The sequence below is a fragment of the Tiliqua scincoides genome, chromosome 6 (genome assembly GCF_035046505.1).
Source record: "Tiliqua scincoides isolate rTilSci1 chromosome 6, rTilSci1.hap2, whole genome shotgun sequence".
Taxonomy (NCBI): domain Eukaryota; kingdom Metazoa; phylum Chordata; class Lepidosauria; order Squamata; family Scincidae; genus Tiliqua; species Tiliqua scincoides.
Genome location: NC_089826.1, coordinates 60508005 through 60521970, shown reverse-complemented (window position 1 = coordinate 60521970; position 13966 = coordinate 60508005). Strand labels below are relative to the sequence as shown.

General features: G+C 41.0%; 1 protein-coding gene across 38 annotated transcripts in view; it reads left to right on the top strand.

Annotated features, from left to right (window-relative positions):
- Nucleotides 1-13966, top strand: part of SORBS2 (sorbin and SH3 domain containing 2) — a 327753-nt gene that overhangs the window by 245010 nt on the left and 68777 nt on the right. For 33 of the 38 annotated variants that reach the window (XR_010794646.1, XM_066631534.1, XM_066631529.1 and 30 more), the window contains one exon: nt 3227-3402. Coding sequence is in view for 37 of the 38 variants with exons in the window: in XM_066631534.1 (XP_066487631.1) it covers nt 3227-3402 (176 nt within the window). In the remaining variant the exon portion in view is untranslated. Of the gene's footprint in view, nt 1-3226; nt 3403-4056; nt 4164-13966 lie in introns of those variants that run through there. The other 5 variants (XM_066631566.1, XM_066631568.1, XM_066631561.1 and 2 more) reach the window with 5 other exon arrangements.

Here is a 13966-nt window from a genome sequence, read left to right as displayed (position 1 = left end):
GCATTCTTGATTACAACCTTTCTTTATATACATTACTTTCTCACAAGCCAAATCTAAAACATACACACCATCCTGCAAAAAGGCTTGCGCAATAAGCTTATCATCTTTAGTTATAGTGCATCTACCATTACGAAAGTTGATGTCATGTCCTTTCTTATCCAATTGAGATACACTCAAAGTATTTCCTTGCAAGCCTGGTATGTACAGCACATTATGTGCTACTGTATTGACAATTTTATCATCAGCTATACACCTTAATCTTCCTTGTCCTTCACCTGTAACATCTAAAATTTGTCCACTTGCTGTAACAACCTTTCCTGTGCTCGTATTAAAATTATAGAAAAAATCTTTATCTGCTGTACTATGGCTTGTAGCCCCACTGTCCACTATCCAAACTTGATTTACTGGGTTAGGCTGGGTTAAACTTAAAAATTTTCCTACAATTTTCTCTTCATTCTTCACTGATGTTTCTCTCAACTGCATATTCCCCTCTACATTAAAATCTTTACACTGAGAAGAATTACTCTCTTCACTTAAAATTCTACTATTTACATTCCACTGGGGGTGAAAACTATCTTCTCTCCTATTATTCCTTCCTTTTATTCTAGGAGGACAAAAATTGGAGCTGGGGCATTGTCTTGCAAAATGGCCCTTACCCCCACAAGAAAAACAAACAAATAAGTCTTTATCCTGAAATTTCCCTTGTAGTTTATAGTTAGAGCCAGTCTTCTCTTTATACTTGTAAGAGGTACAATATGTTCGTAATTCAGCTAATACTTTGTTGAATTGATTGGTTTCACGTCCCAACACTATACTTGAGAAGGCACCAAACAAGTCTTCATCCAGTGATCCCAAGAAAATCCAAACACGCTGATCCTCATCCAATTTAAAACCAGTCAATTCCAAATCTCTCAAAATTTGTGTAAACTCACGAATATGCTTTTCACAATCTTGCTTAGATGTTAAATTCATACGTCCCAAAGCCTTCAACAAATAACCTTGATGTTTTCCACCTAGTTTAGCAAAAGCATCAGTGAGATTTTTCATCATTTCCTTTGCTGTTTTTGCTTCCTCAATGTATGTCAGCTGTTCATCAGTAAGAGATCTCATTATAATTGATCTTGCCCTTATGTCTGCATTTTTCCATTCAACAACTGCTTCATCTCCACTACTTGGGCATTCATCATCTAAAGCGATTAAAGCTCCATGTAGTTCTAAGTCCATTCTGATTCTTGACTTCCACTTCTGGAAAGCATGAGGATTCAGTTTTTCAATTGCTTGATAAATTATGCCTCCTTGTGCCATAATTACTCAAAAATACAAGCAAACAGCCTTCAAAAATGGGTAGGAAAAAACTAATTCAGGATTATAAAAAAGAACACCTCACTTTACTCTTATATAAAGCACTGACCTGGGCCCATAACCTGTTGGTTCAGGCAAAAACTCTTAAAGCCTTCTACCCAGGCTGCTTGCAAACAAGGCACAAAAACTCAGAAACAAAAGTTAAGACCAAAGGCAGTTTACTTACAATCTGATGCAGAGTTATACAAACATTTCTCACATCAAGGTTCTTAAAACTAGAAGACCAGGAGCCCTAAAAAGCTGCCCCTGGATGCATGCAAGTATGATAAAACAATAGTTAAAACAGAGATTAAAATACACTCTCCTGTTCTACTACAATCAACAAACAAGAAACCATATATATATACATAAGGAGGAATCAGCAAGGGGACACACCCTTTAAAAAGACCATTAAAGGGACCACATAAAATTTCAATCTTAAAGAACCAGATACTCAACTAATAACCACTACTCAGTGTTGCTATTCCCCAACAGAGGCCTCACAATGCAGCCCTCAGGGAGCCCCCAGTCTACAATGAGGCTCTGGCCCTCCAGAGATTTGTTGGAGCCCGCACTGGCCCAACACAACTGCTCTCAGCATGAGAGCGACTATTTGACCTCTCGCATGAGCTGTGGGAGCTCCCTCCACTGCTTGCTGTTTCACATCTGTGTTGCAGCAGCGGCAGCAAAGGAAAGGCCAGCCTTGCTTTGTGCAAGGCCTTTTATAGGCCTTGAGCTATTGCAAGACCTTCATTCATTTATATAAGTTCATCTTTAATATATTCATTTATGTAAACTTATGTAAATTTATTCAAATTTTAAATGCACATTAATTCTTTTTTGCCCCCAGCCCCCAACAGAGAGATGATGTGGCCCTCCTGCCAAAAACTTTGGACACCCCTGTTCTAAGTTTTTAATGCTATTTAAATGGAATCCAGCCCGATCTAGCCCAAAGAACATGTTGGATTTAAAATTGATTTTGTCCCAAATCACACTGAACTGGCTCAAATATGTGAACTTAAATTGAACTAGGCACTGGGTAGGACTAAAAATCTTACGATTTTGGAGGGGGGCAGTTTGAGGTTTTTGCAGGCAGGCTACAGAGATAATTAACTTGGTGGAACAGGGCTGGCTTCCCCATCTCATCTCCCCTTATTTAATTATTTTACTTTAATTATTTCTAATTATTCATTTTAATGTATTTACCACATTCCACTACCATTACCACTAGTAAGCAAATAGCTCACAACTGCAGCAGAGTCCTTTTGAGACTTGTGTTAACCTCAGAGCAGTGTTGTATTGTTTGTAATAAAAAAGGTCTGTTGTCCTTACCTGCGTATAGGAACTCCCTCCATTTGGACAACTGCCTGTTCTCTTCTTTTCAAATAGCACCTCAAAACTATCTCCTTTCTTTGCCTTTCCTCATGTGAACATCCTTTGCCTTCTCTTTTTACTCATTAATGCCTTTTGCTTCTTGGGCCACGTTATGTATTTTAGAACATCACCTTGCAAGTAGAATCTGTCTCAGTGTAATTTCGCACAGTGCTCTGCTGTTTTCCAGATTTGGGGGAAATACCTATATTCTAAATATATAACTCTGTAGGCTTTCTCATTTTATTCTCCTTGCCTCTCTGCTTTTTTTTTTTTAAATATAGGACAGTTCTGATTCTGAACTCAGAACCTTGATTCTACATTAAATTTAGCCACCTTGTCCAGCTAACTATAGAACTTCCCCACCACCTTCCAATACTGCAAAGCATTTCAGAAGCATGTGTCCATTTGCCACATATTTTACTATGTGAGACCTTGAAAGCGCACAGCCCAGTATGTACTCTAAGCATCGTAACCGAGATGTTATAGTGTTGTGTTAACATTCTCTTTGTAGAATCCATGGAGACATACTCACAGCATGCTCACTCTGTTGGCGGCGGCACCACCAGCAGTACAACACCAATCTGTAGAACTTCAGAGGAAGAGAAGAAAGTCACAGTCATTAAAGCACCACATTATGCAGGGATTGGCCCAGTAGATGAATCAGGAATCCCTACTGCAATTAGAACGGTAGGAAATGCAGTGTGTGTGTGCACTTGTACAATGAATTGATTGTTGTAATGGGTTTTGCCACATTCCTCTAGTCTTATATAATGTGAACTAGAATGTGCGTAATCAGGGGCCTCATGAATATAATGCTGTGAGTCATTAGGGGGAAGGGGAGGCTCATGAGGTATAATTGAATAGCCTTGTCTTCTTATTTTTCATTGTAAATTTATCATAAAAACAGCAGTTTCCTTTTTTCTTCCCTTTCTTTGCTTACTCCCCTTTCCATTTCTTATTTGCTTTGTCTTTTTAAAAGTTTTGCTAAAAGTTTCCTTCATTTTGCAACTTTATCAAGATGGCCTTGCAACTTTTAGCCTTCCTCCCATTCAGGATTGTGCAGGAGTGAAATTGCACAAATCCACCCTCCAAACAATGTATTAAATGGATAGCCCAAGGAAGCACAGTACTGAATGAGGCTCTCCTTTGCTGACATGGAAATAGTCAGGGAAAACTCTTTCAGGCCAGTTTTGACAGCCTGCCACTAGTTAGTGCTTGAGTGCTTTCAGGATGCCATACTGAAGTGTTTTGTTTTTAGCTATGCTGAAACATTCTTTCCACAGTGCTGCCCCAGCAGCCCCTTCTGGCTGGTACAGGCGGTAGCAATAGTAGCTGCAGCTGGTGTAGGGAAGGAACTGCTTGCTGGCCTTTTCAGCTGAAGAAGGAGTTGCTGTGCTAGCTGAATGAAACGACTAGGAGCCAAGATGAAAGCTACAGAGTTTTTGCAGGTGAAAGCTTTGGGAGGTGCAAGGACGTGGCAGCTGTGGATATACCTTGCCTGCCAACACCAACTTATGGGGCTGTGTAGTTACCAGGATTGGCTTCAGTGCTGTGAAAAATCTAGGGGGGAGAATGGAATTGATGGAGAAAAGCTGTAGGAAAGATTTCTGACTAAGTGGTAAGACTGGGGTCATTTAAAAAAAAAAAAAAACCAAGAAGGGTGGGTAGAAGCTTAATCATTTATTGCTTCCCTTTAATGATGATTTTGTTATAGATAAATCATGTAAAAATATTTTTAAACATGAATGGTTTTTTCTCCCTTTTAAGAACTGATACATTCTTGCATTTTACTGAAAAAATTACTATGTGGCTTTTTAAAAAAATCACAGATTAGTCACATAGGGTGGATATTCGTTATATAAGAGTATAAACTGAAATCCTCCCAACTGTGTGTGTGTGTGTGTGTGTATATATATATATATATATATATATATATATATATATATATATATATATATATATATAATTGTATATAATATAATATATTGTATTATATATTATTGTATATTATTTAAACATCTAGATTGGATTGTCTGTATATCTAAGATTTGGTATGAAATTCCTCCTGTTTCAGATTGCTATCTTTATATAAAAATAACTTCAGCTTATACTGCTGTCATTACATGCTTGTTTCGCCTGTAACAATCTTAGTTAAGACTTAGAATTTATGAAGAATCTGCCATATAAACATATGCAGATGTGAAGATGCATCTGTGTGACTAAAGAGATGGGGTTTTTCCTTTTATGCTTTTCAAGTCAGGAAAGTTTACAGCATTATTTTTTTAAAATGTAGCATGCCTGTGTACATGTTAAGTTGTGTGTAGAATTCACCTAAAATTGTATGAGCATTTTCAGATGCAATGCAATGACACTATTTACAGCCTGGTCCTAGGTACGTGTAGCTGTAAGTAACTCTATCTTAGTGTAATGTGACATACAATGAGTTTTAGAACAGAGAAATTGAATATTACTGTGGACATTTTTTTAGATGGAGAGTTTGTATAAGTAAAATTGGCAAACACAATGTCATGAAGATGGGCTTCCCCCTCCTATTGCATTCCCTTGGAGGGGTGAGTGGGAAATATGAGAAGAAGGATGTACACTTTGAAGTGGGATGACCTTTTTTGTGAGATTCAGGTGCTTTGAAATAGGAAACTCCTCTCTAGAGTTCTTCCTATAAGATCCAGATGGGAAGGAAAGTGGGGAAAGTATTTGAAGTAAGATGGGGAAGTCAGGGGTCTGCTCAGCCAGAGGAATAAAATTGACAGAGGGGATGCCAGGATGGAAAGGGTGGACACCTGGGAATGAAAAGGGAGTAACTTACCAGGAGGCCGCAAGTCCAGGTGCTGTCAGTTGGGAATTATGCCAAATAACTGATACTTAGGAGACTATGTGCAGCAGCTATGATTGGGCATATCTTGACTCAGCAGAATTAGAACTTTTTGATTGGACTGGAGGGGTAAGTTTACAGAAGTGGTGGTTCATGCCTGAAGTGCTGCAGGATGCTCTGTCCAGTTGAACACTGACCCTGCACAGCGGGACTCTGAGACTTTAGTCATGTAGTAAGTAGATAGCTGTATTATTTTATGTATTTTTCTGCTGTCTTTTAAATCTGTGTGTATCTCCCTTACTGCTTTGGAACCCTTCTTAAAGAGCCCCGTTGTGGGGGGAAGGATATACTCCTTCTTACTAACATGGAAAAGCTTTAATAAACATTTTAAGTAAATTGCTGGAGTGCATGTTACAGGTTGATCAGAAGGAATTGGGCTGCCCCAAGGAACCCTTGAAAAGTTTGGGTAAAATCTATAATGCCCCCCCCCCCACTTCTGCCTGTAGCTGAGCTGTGGAGAGGCATAGGTGTGAAGGAAGGGGGGAGCAGCAGATTGCCGCATGGACGACATTGCAGGAAGGTGAGGTCCAGGCATATAAGCCCAGGGGTTGCATACCTTTGGGCTCTCATTGTTACACAAGATTGTGACTAGTTGATAGTTAGTCATTGATAAAGTCCCTTGAAGCCAATGAAGCAAGTAAGTCATGGCTAACTTAACTAGCATGCACTGTATCCTGTGGTGATCTCCTTAAGGTAAGGGAATGTTTGTTCCCTTACCATGGGGCTGCATTGTCACTGCATCAGCCCTGGAAAGTAGGATAGGATTGGGCCCTAAGTCTTGTTGCTTTCAGTGGGACTTAATAATGACTAACTTTCACGTAGGTCTCCAATTTCATTTTAAAACAGGTTTACAGAAAATAAATGAAAGACCTTTCAATCAAAGATTTATGTTCTTCTCGATGTGGAGTTTTTGTTGGACAAATACGTTGAGAATTCTTAGTTTATCATTAGGGAATGTGTGCCTAATTCACGTGTCTGTAACCCAGTTGTGATATAAATTCTTGCTGTTCTGAATGTGCACCTTCTTTGGGAAACAGAGGTACTTTTTAACATTTCTGCACTGTGTCTGATGAACTACAGAATGCTGATGTGCACAGTAAGACATTTAAACAGTAGCACTGATAGCAATCTTTAACTGACAGTGGGAATTGGTTTTCTACATGCAGAAGTGGTTATCGTTTCTGTCTTGTCTAGATTCAGCTGCAGTTTATTTTTCTCATCTTAACTAGATCTAGATCCTGGTATGTGATACTAACCACATTCTCCCAGATCCAATGTAAAAGAAAAATAAAACTGAAAGTTTGCAACGTATGGATGACGCTGCACTCCAGGTGATCTAATCTCTCTCGGTAGCTGTATATAGGTTGATTAATCAAAAGCACTAGGGTCAAGATAACAATCAAGTGACAAACACATATGAGGGTCAGACCCATTTTGCACTTGGAAAATAATTTTATACTGGTTGTAGTCCACTAACTAACTTCAAGCTGTATACGGACTTTCTTTTTTGGAGTGACAATGAAAAGTCTTCTGTTAGGAAGGATTCAGACATGACCATTGAGGCAAAACATGTATCTGTTGCGAGGAAACAAATCAAACCATAGTTGAAAGTTGCTAGTTAAAACCCCTGCTAACTGAGTAAGAGGTACTTTTTCAAGTGGGTGTTCCTCTTTTATTTAGCAGGGGGAGAGTAACTGGCCTCCTCACCCCAGCAGTGTCTTTTCTAGTGGCCGCCTGCTGGTGTTCTTTTGCATCTTTTTAGATTGTGAGCCCTATTGGAACAGGGAGCCATGATTTTCTCTGTAAACCATTTTCTGAACTTTTGTTGAAAAGTGGTATAGAAATACTGTTGTTGATAATAATAATAATAATAATACAATTATTGCCAAAGCCAGTCCACCTTAAAATGTCTTGCGCCAGGCAGGCACCCATCCTCTGCTGCTCGGCGGTCTCACGGACTGCCAAGCTGTGGAATGGTAAGCGGGGCGGGGTGGCATGAAGGAGGCATTCCAGGGAGGGGAGGGTGGGCGGGAAGCATGACGGGGAGGCGGCGGTAGAGAGAGGGTGGACAGGAGGCGTGTCGGGGGAGGGAACAGGGAGGCAGGAGGCTCCACCTGATCTTGTCCGTTTGTGCAGGGCTCAGTGCTGCTTCCATTGCTGGGCTGCTTCCCTTACCTGGGAGAAGGGGACAAAAGTCCCCTTCTCCCAAGGTGCGCCCGTGGCAGGATGCACCAGCAGATATTCTCGGCGCTGCTGCAGCCGCACGTCCCAGACAGCTCAGGATTGGGCTGCTCGACTGCAATCCTATCTATGCCTACCTGGGAGTAAGCTCCATTGACAATAATGGGATTTACTTCTGAGTAGACATGCATAGGATTGGGTTTCGAATCTTGTAAATTAGCTTCTTTCAACATGTCAACATTTCAACATTAGTCAAGGGTGGAGTTGAACTTTTTGGCTGTTTCAGTTGCAGCACAGGGATATTTAAGCAGTATAGCAAACATGACTACAGTGTTCAAAGCTGTTTCTTGAACAAAGGCATTCTTCAGCCAAGAGTTTGGGGAAATACATTTTTTGCAGCATGTAATGCCTGCCTAATTAGGAACCTGGGTCACTTTCCAAGGTTTCAGTGTGTCACCTTTATAACAGTTAAGCCCTCTGTCAGCGTTGGGAGGGTTGGAGAGCAAATTTGCAAACTCCAGTAACTTATTTCAAGTAGCTCTATGAAAGGCTATTTCAAAAATTACAAGTTTCATGCCATGCATTGCATCATTCCATTTTTTGTCCCATCACTCCCATATGTTAGAACAGGGGTGTCCAAATTTTTTGGCAGGAGGGCCACATTACCTCTCTGACACTGTCTCGGGGGCCAGGAACAAAATTTGAATAAATGTACATAAATGAATATATTAGAGATGGAACTTACATGAATGAATGAAGGTCTTACTGTAGCTCAAGGCCTATAAAAGGCCTTGCACAAAGCAAGGCCAGTGTTTCCTTTGCTGTCACTGCTGCATCACAAATGTCAAACAGCAAGCAGCCTTCATGCGAGAGGTTGAACAGCCACCCTCATGCTGAGAACAGTTGCAACAGGCCAGCACAGGCTCCAGCAAGTTTCCAGAGGGCTAGCGGCTCATTGGAGACTGGGGGCTCCCTGTGGGCCAGGTTGGGAGTCCCCAACGGCTGCAAGTGGCCTCAGGGCCGGGTTTGGGCAACCCTGTGTTAGAAGTTGGTTATCTCACAGTGCTACAAATTGTTGTGGAGCTGATTAAAATTAAGAAAACAGCAAATTAGAGAGGCCTATTAGCAGGATTGTATATATTTGTTTTATAGTCATATTCAGAAGTGAAGCCTCATGAAAAATGCACACCTTCCAAGCAATGCATAAATGGTGGCCTTGCTGTTTTTCGTAGTTAAGCCTTTCCATACCATATGTCAGAATTCACATATAGTGTTATTTCTCTGTCATATGACATTGATTTATATTTATTTCTACATGAAATTTAAATAAACAAGCTGCTCACTGTATGATTAGCTTCATGTTACAGAAATGGTAAACCAAGAGATTTTATGCAAGTAAACAGCTATGTATGTAGTGGAACTTTTTTTGTACAACCATGAAAAGTATGTGTAAAATGCAGCTTCCAACTTAGATGAGAATGCAATTTTTAACATATAAATTGAAGCATTGAATAGAATTGTGTTTCCTGAAGTGTCATGAACAAAGTTATTACAAAAAGGGAATCGAGAGATCAAAATCAAATTAATGTCTGCTTTGCAGTGTAATCACATTACAGTACAAAGTAGTCTTGAGAGCTTGCAAGTTCCTTCCCGTCCCCCAACACATTTCAGCTACTGAAGTTGTGACTTGCATCCCATATATCTGGAAGTCATGATAACTTTGGGTGTCCAAATAACATCCTACTTCATTGGGAAATGGGACTCACAAACTCTCAGTCTAAAAAAGAGAGACACCAACAATCAACCGTCAGAAAACATGCTATGTGGAGTGAATAGGCATACTAGCTTTCCCCCTGCTAAATACTAGAGAGCCACCACTTAAAAGATGCACCTTGGCCCAGGCAGCAAGGTAATAATTCTTGAGTGTCTTCTATTTTGGTTGTCTCCGAATGTTAGGATTACAAAGGATTCAGTGATTAACTAAGGATACAATCCAGAGCTGGTGCTTCACTTGCAAAAGTCCATTATGCTGGCCCAGACATGTTGTAAATGTGCCATAAAGCACGTTTGTGTCTCCTTGTGCGCAGGCTAGGCCAATGTGAGGATGCGCGCTGGCCTCCCCACACTGAATCTGGACCAGGAAGGGGTGAATTAGTGCCTGTCGGTGGCCGGCACAGGGGTGGGAGAGAGTAGCAGGAAGGTGAAACTGAGGTAGGAGGCATTTTGGGACCGGGGTGGGTGGACTTGGCAGTGGATCAGGCCCAGGAGGGTGGCAGGATTGGCCATGGCACCGTAGGTCACATCCTAACCCCCACTCCTCTGTTAATGGGCCTTGTACAGGCGGTTCGGATTTGTGTCACTGAATTTGCTGGCACAGATTCAGGTAACACCATAGGGTGGCTGGCATGCAACATGGAGCAAGGGGGAAAAATTTCCCCTTATCCCAAGGTTCACTCCAGCCAACACCTACTTTGCACTGGGTACTGTATAGGCTACTCAGCCTGCTTGTTCCAGCACAAATTCGGATTGGGCTGTAAGTTTGATAGTGTGAGGATGTGTGTCTTTCTCATCCCCCCAGACAGGTAGTTTTGTAGGGCAGTGGGGTAACAAAGGACCCAAACCACTTGTCACTGCAGGAGCAAGGAGGGAGGTCCCTGATTACTGAGGCCTTCCAGTTGTGGGGCAACAGGTGAGTGCCTACTTGGCCATGGCCTTGGATGGGATCTTGGCATCTCTTCCCCCTTGTCTAGATCATCAACCATTTGCATGCAGTTTTCTATTTTTCATATGTGTACATGCTTTCCATACATAAAGTCTGTAGTGTTTGAAGTAGTTCAAAGCTACCAACATGGTTCCTCAATACTCACTTTGGGAGTTAATCAGTTCTGGTAAGAAACACAACTATTGGCCAAACGGGCAGCTGCAAAATACTTGGTGTGTGAACAAAATAATGTCCTATTTGGGGAAACATGGGGTCCATGGATGGCCAGGGAGAAAGGAGATCAAGTCAGCAATTCAAGTATTGAAGAGAACCAGGATTAATGAAGACAATCCAGTATACTTGATCCAGGAGATCCTGCAATACACAAATTGCAGGGAATGAACAGGCACGGGGGAAGGTGTGACCACATGGTTTGTAGGACCATGGACAGATCAACAACAACAACAGTATTTATATACCGCTTTTCAACAAAAAGTTCACAAAGCGGTTTACAGAGAAAATCAAATATCTAATGGCTCCCTGTCCCAAAAGGACTCACAATCTAAAAAGATGCAACACCAGCAGACAGCCACTAGAAAAGACACTGCTGGGGTGAGGTGGGCCAGTTACTCTCCCCCTGCTAAATAAAAGAGGAGCACCCACTTGAAAAAGTGCCTCTTAACCAGTTAGCAGATCACTGGGTGGAAGCAACTTGCTCTAAGGAGGAAGTCTCAGCTGCAAGTATTGCTTCATACCTCTGCAGACCCTGACAGTTCCTCCTGGACTCCATCCTTTTGGATGAGGACTAGAGATCCTTAAAAGGTCAACCTGCAGCTGAACAGTTTATTGCCTTTCTTTTATTACCTAGCTGATACATCCTCTGCACCATAGCAGGCACCTGGTGCAGTGATCCCTCAGGGACGTTGGGATTGGGAGGATGAGCACATTGAAGGTCTGAGTTCTAGTTGCCGTATTTAGACCTTATACAGAGGCCTGTAACTTACACCTCTGTTTATTTTACAAGCAATGCAGATTTGATTTGTACCTCCCCTTCTGTCTCAAAGTCCTGATTGCTGCTCAAAGCCAGGGCCATGGTAATTACAAACAGCCTAGTTTTAATAAGTTTTAGGAAGGAGATTAAAATACTTGACTCTCAGAGAAGGGTTGGAATTGAGTTTGTATTTGGGAACAGAACTAGATTGACTCTCATGACAGAGTTGCTGCCCCTCATCCATTTCATCTTCCTATTACAGTAATGCTTTCCATAGAAAACATGTTCCTTTATCCCTGCGACAACCAATAACATGCCATTAGGGTGAGGATGACATTTCCTTACTAAAGGTTGAGGGGAGAGAAGGATGAATTGAATGCAGTGCTACTTTTTCAGGGGCAGCCCTGGGATTAGCATTATGTCTACTCCATCTTCAGTTCAAAGTGTTGCCTGGTTAGTTCTCTACAAGTTGAAGAACTTGGGTATAAGCTGATTTTCCTCTACATTGTTCTCAGTAGAACAAAATCAGCTTACATTCATGTACAGCTTAGTGACCTGCCTTGCATTCTACAGGATTCCCAGCTTTGGTTCTCGGGGGGGGGGGGGCACAAAATCCTAGATATCCACAATAATGAGTAGTGCTGTTTTTCCTTAATAGTAAATTGTGGATTTATTGACTCTGCCCACAAAAAGAAGGCAAGACTGGCTATTGCCAGGTTTCACTATCATCACAAGGATCATGACAAGAATCTTGTCATAAAAAGAATTGAGCTACAAAGTTGCTGTGTATGTTTTAACTACACAATCCAATATAATTGTTTCACAGTCAACGCTCTGATAATTGCAAACAACAAAGAGGTCTTTCTTTTATGTGTGAACAACTAAATCCGGTCCACCCAGATTTATTTGACTTAAGTAGTGTTGGAATACTGTAGCTAGCTGTTCTGTTTTTTTGGTTTTTTTAATGGATTTTTACCCAGTGAAAATTAGGAGTCTGCTTTCACAAAGCACTGCTTGATCATGGATTTTTACAATGGCTAGGCAGAATGTAGGGCAAAGAGGAGAATCTCCACTGAGAATAAGTAATGTCTCTATTTAACTGTATGTTTTCTAATTAATCATCATCTCACAAAATGTGCATATTGCTGTAATCTCTCAGTTAACACTTGCATCTCTTCTTTTTTAATTGCTATTACTGTCGGATTGTGCAACAGTGGTGTTTAATCTTATACAACAAAGGAATATGTCCAGCAGCTAAATGAATTGGATGCATTGATAAATAACACTAACTCCTAATGCAGTTACTGGCCTTTGGAGTTAGTGGATCTAAATGAAGTGCATTTCCACCCTTCTTATTTAATTTTACCACAACATAGGGCCAAAACATTATTTTAAACTTTGGTTCTTGAAGGGATTAAAAAAAAAAGGAACTAATTTCCCCAAATGAGTTTTAATGGTCCATTATTTTCTCCAGAAGTATCTTTGGAGAGAATATGAAGCATATCCAGTCCAACGCCATCAAGTAATGAGATATTAGACATGACTAATTAATGAATGTGTAGAAAACAGCACATGAGAGGTCTACAACCATTTATTATCTACCAAGCAAAACGTAACCCATTAGCCGTGTATAGTAAATCATCATGGGATCTAAACAATCTGGCTTTGCCACCTATTCTTTAATAATTACTTGAACAAACTCCAGAGCAGCTGGTCACCGTAGCAGAAGTGATGTATTTGTGAAAACATTAAATTCAGTAACAACCAGCAAAACTTGATTCCTAGTATTACTGGTGCAACAGAGCTTAATTGTCTGACTCTTCAGCCCCACCAACACAGGAACTTGGTGTCACAGACTTGGGGAACTTGGTGTCACGGATTCAGGTTATGGCTGCTTTGCTCATGGATTTGGAGATCAAGGAACTGGGCAGGATGGGTGTTGTGCCAGCAGCCACAGATAGCAACTGAGGCTTCTTATAGCAGACCATGCAGTTTTTCCTTGCTGGTACATCGGTGGAGAATCTAACCTGAAAGTCAGATTTCATCCTCCAACAGAGTTTGATGGAGGGACCACACTGTGGCTTCTGCCTGAGTTCACCAGTATCTTTTTTTCTTGGGGCCCTGTGACATGGAGAAACCTGGTCACGTGACCGGAGGAGGGCTCAGAGGTAAAATATCCTTCCGTTGCAGCTATCTGTACACTCATGAAGGGGAACCAACTACTCCTGCTTCTTGTACTGGGAGCGCTTCCTTTCCAAGGTGGTCTAATTGGATTCAAAAGTATCAGTTTCAACAATGTGTTTAGTACTGCTGTTGAGGCTTGATTTGATGTCAAATATTTTTTTCTTAACTGTAAATTGTTTACCAGAGTTCTGGTTTAACTGAAACAGAGTTAACTGAAACTCTGGTTTAACAGAGTTCTGGTTTAACTGAAAGGATGGGTCCACTTTTTTCTTTCCTAGCATACTAATAACAAAATGGTTTTGTG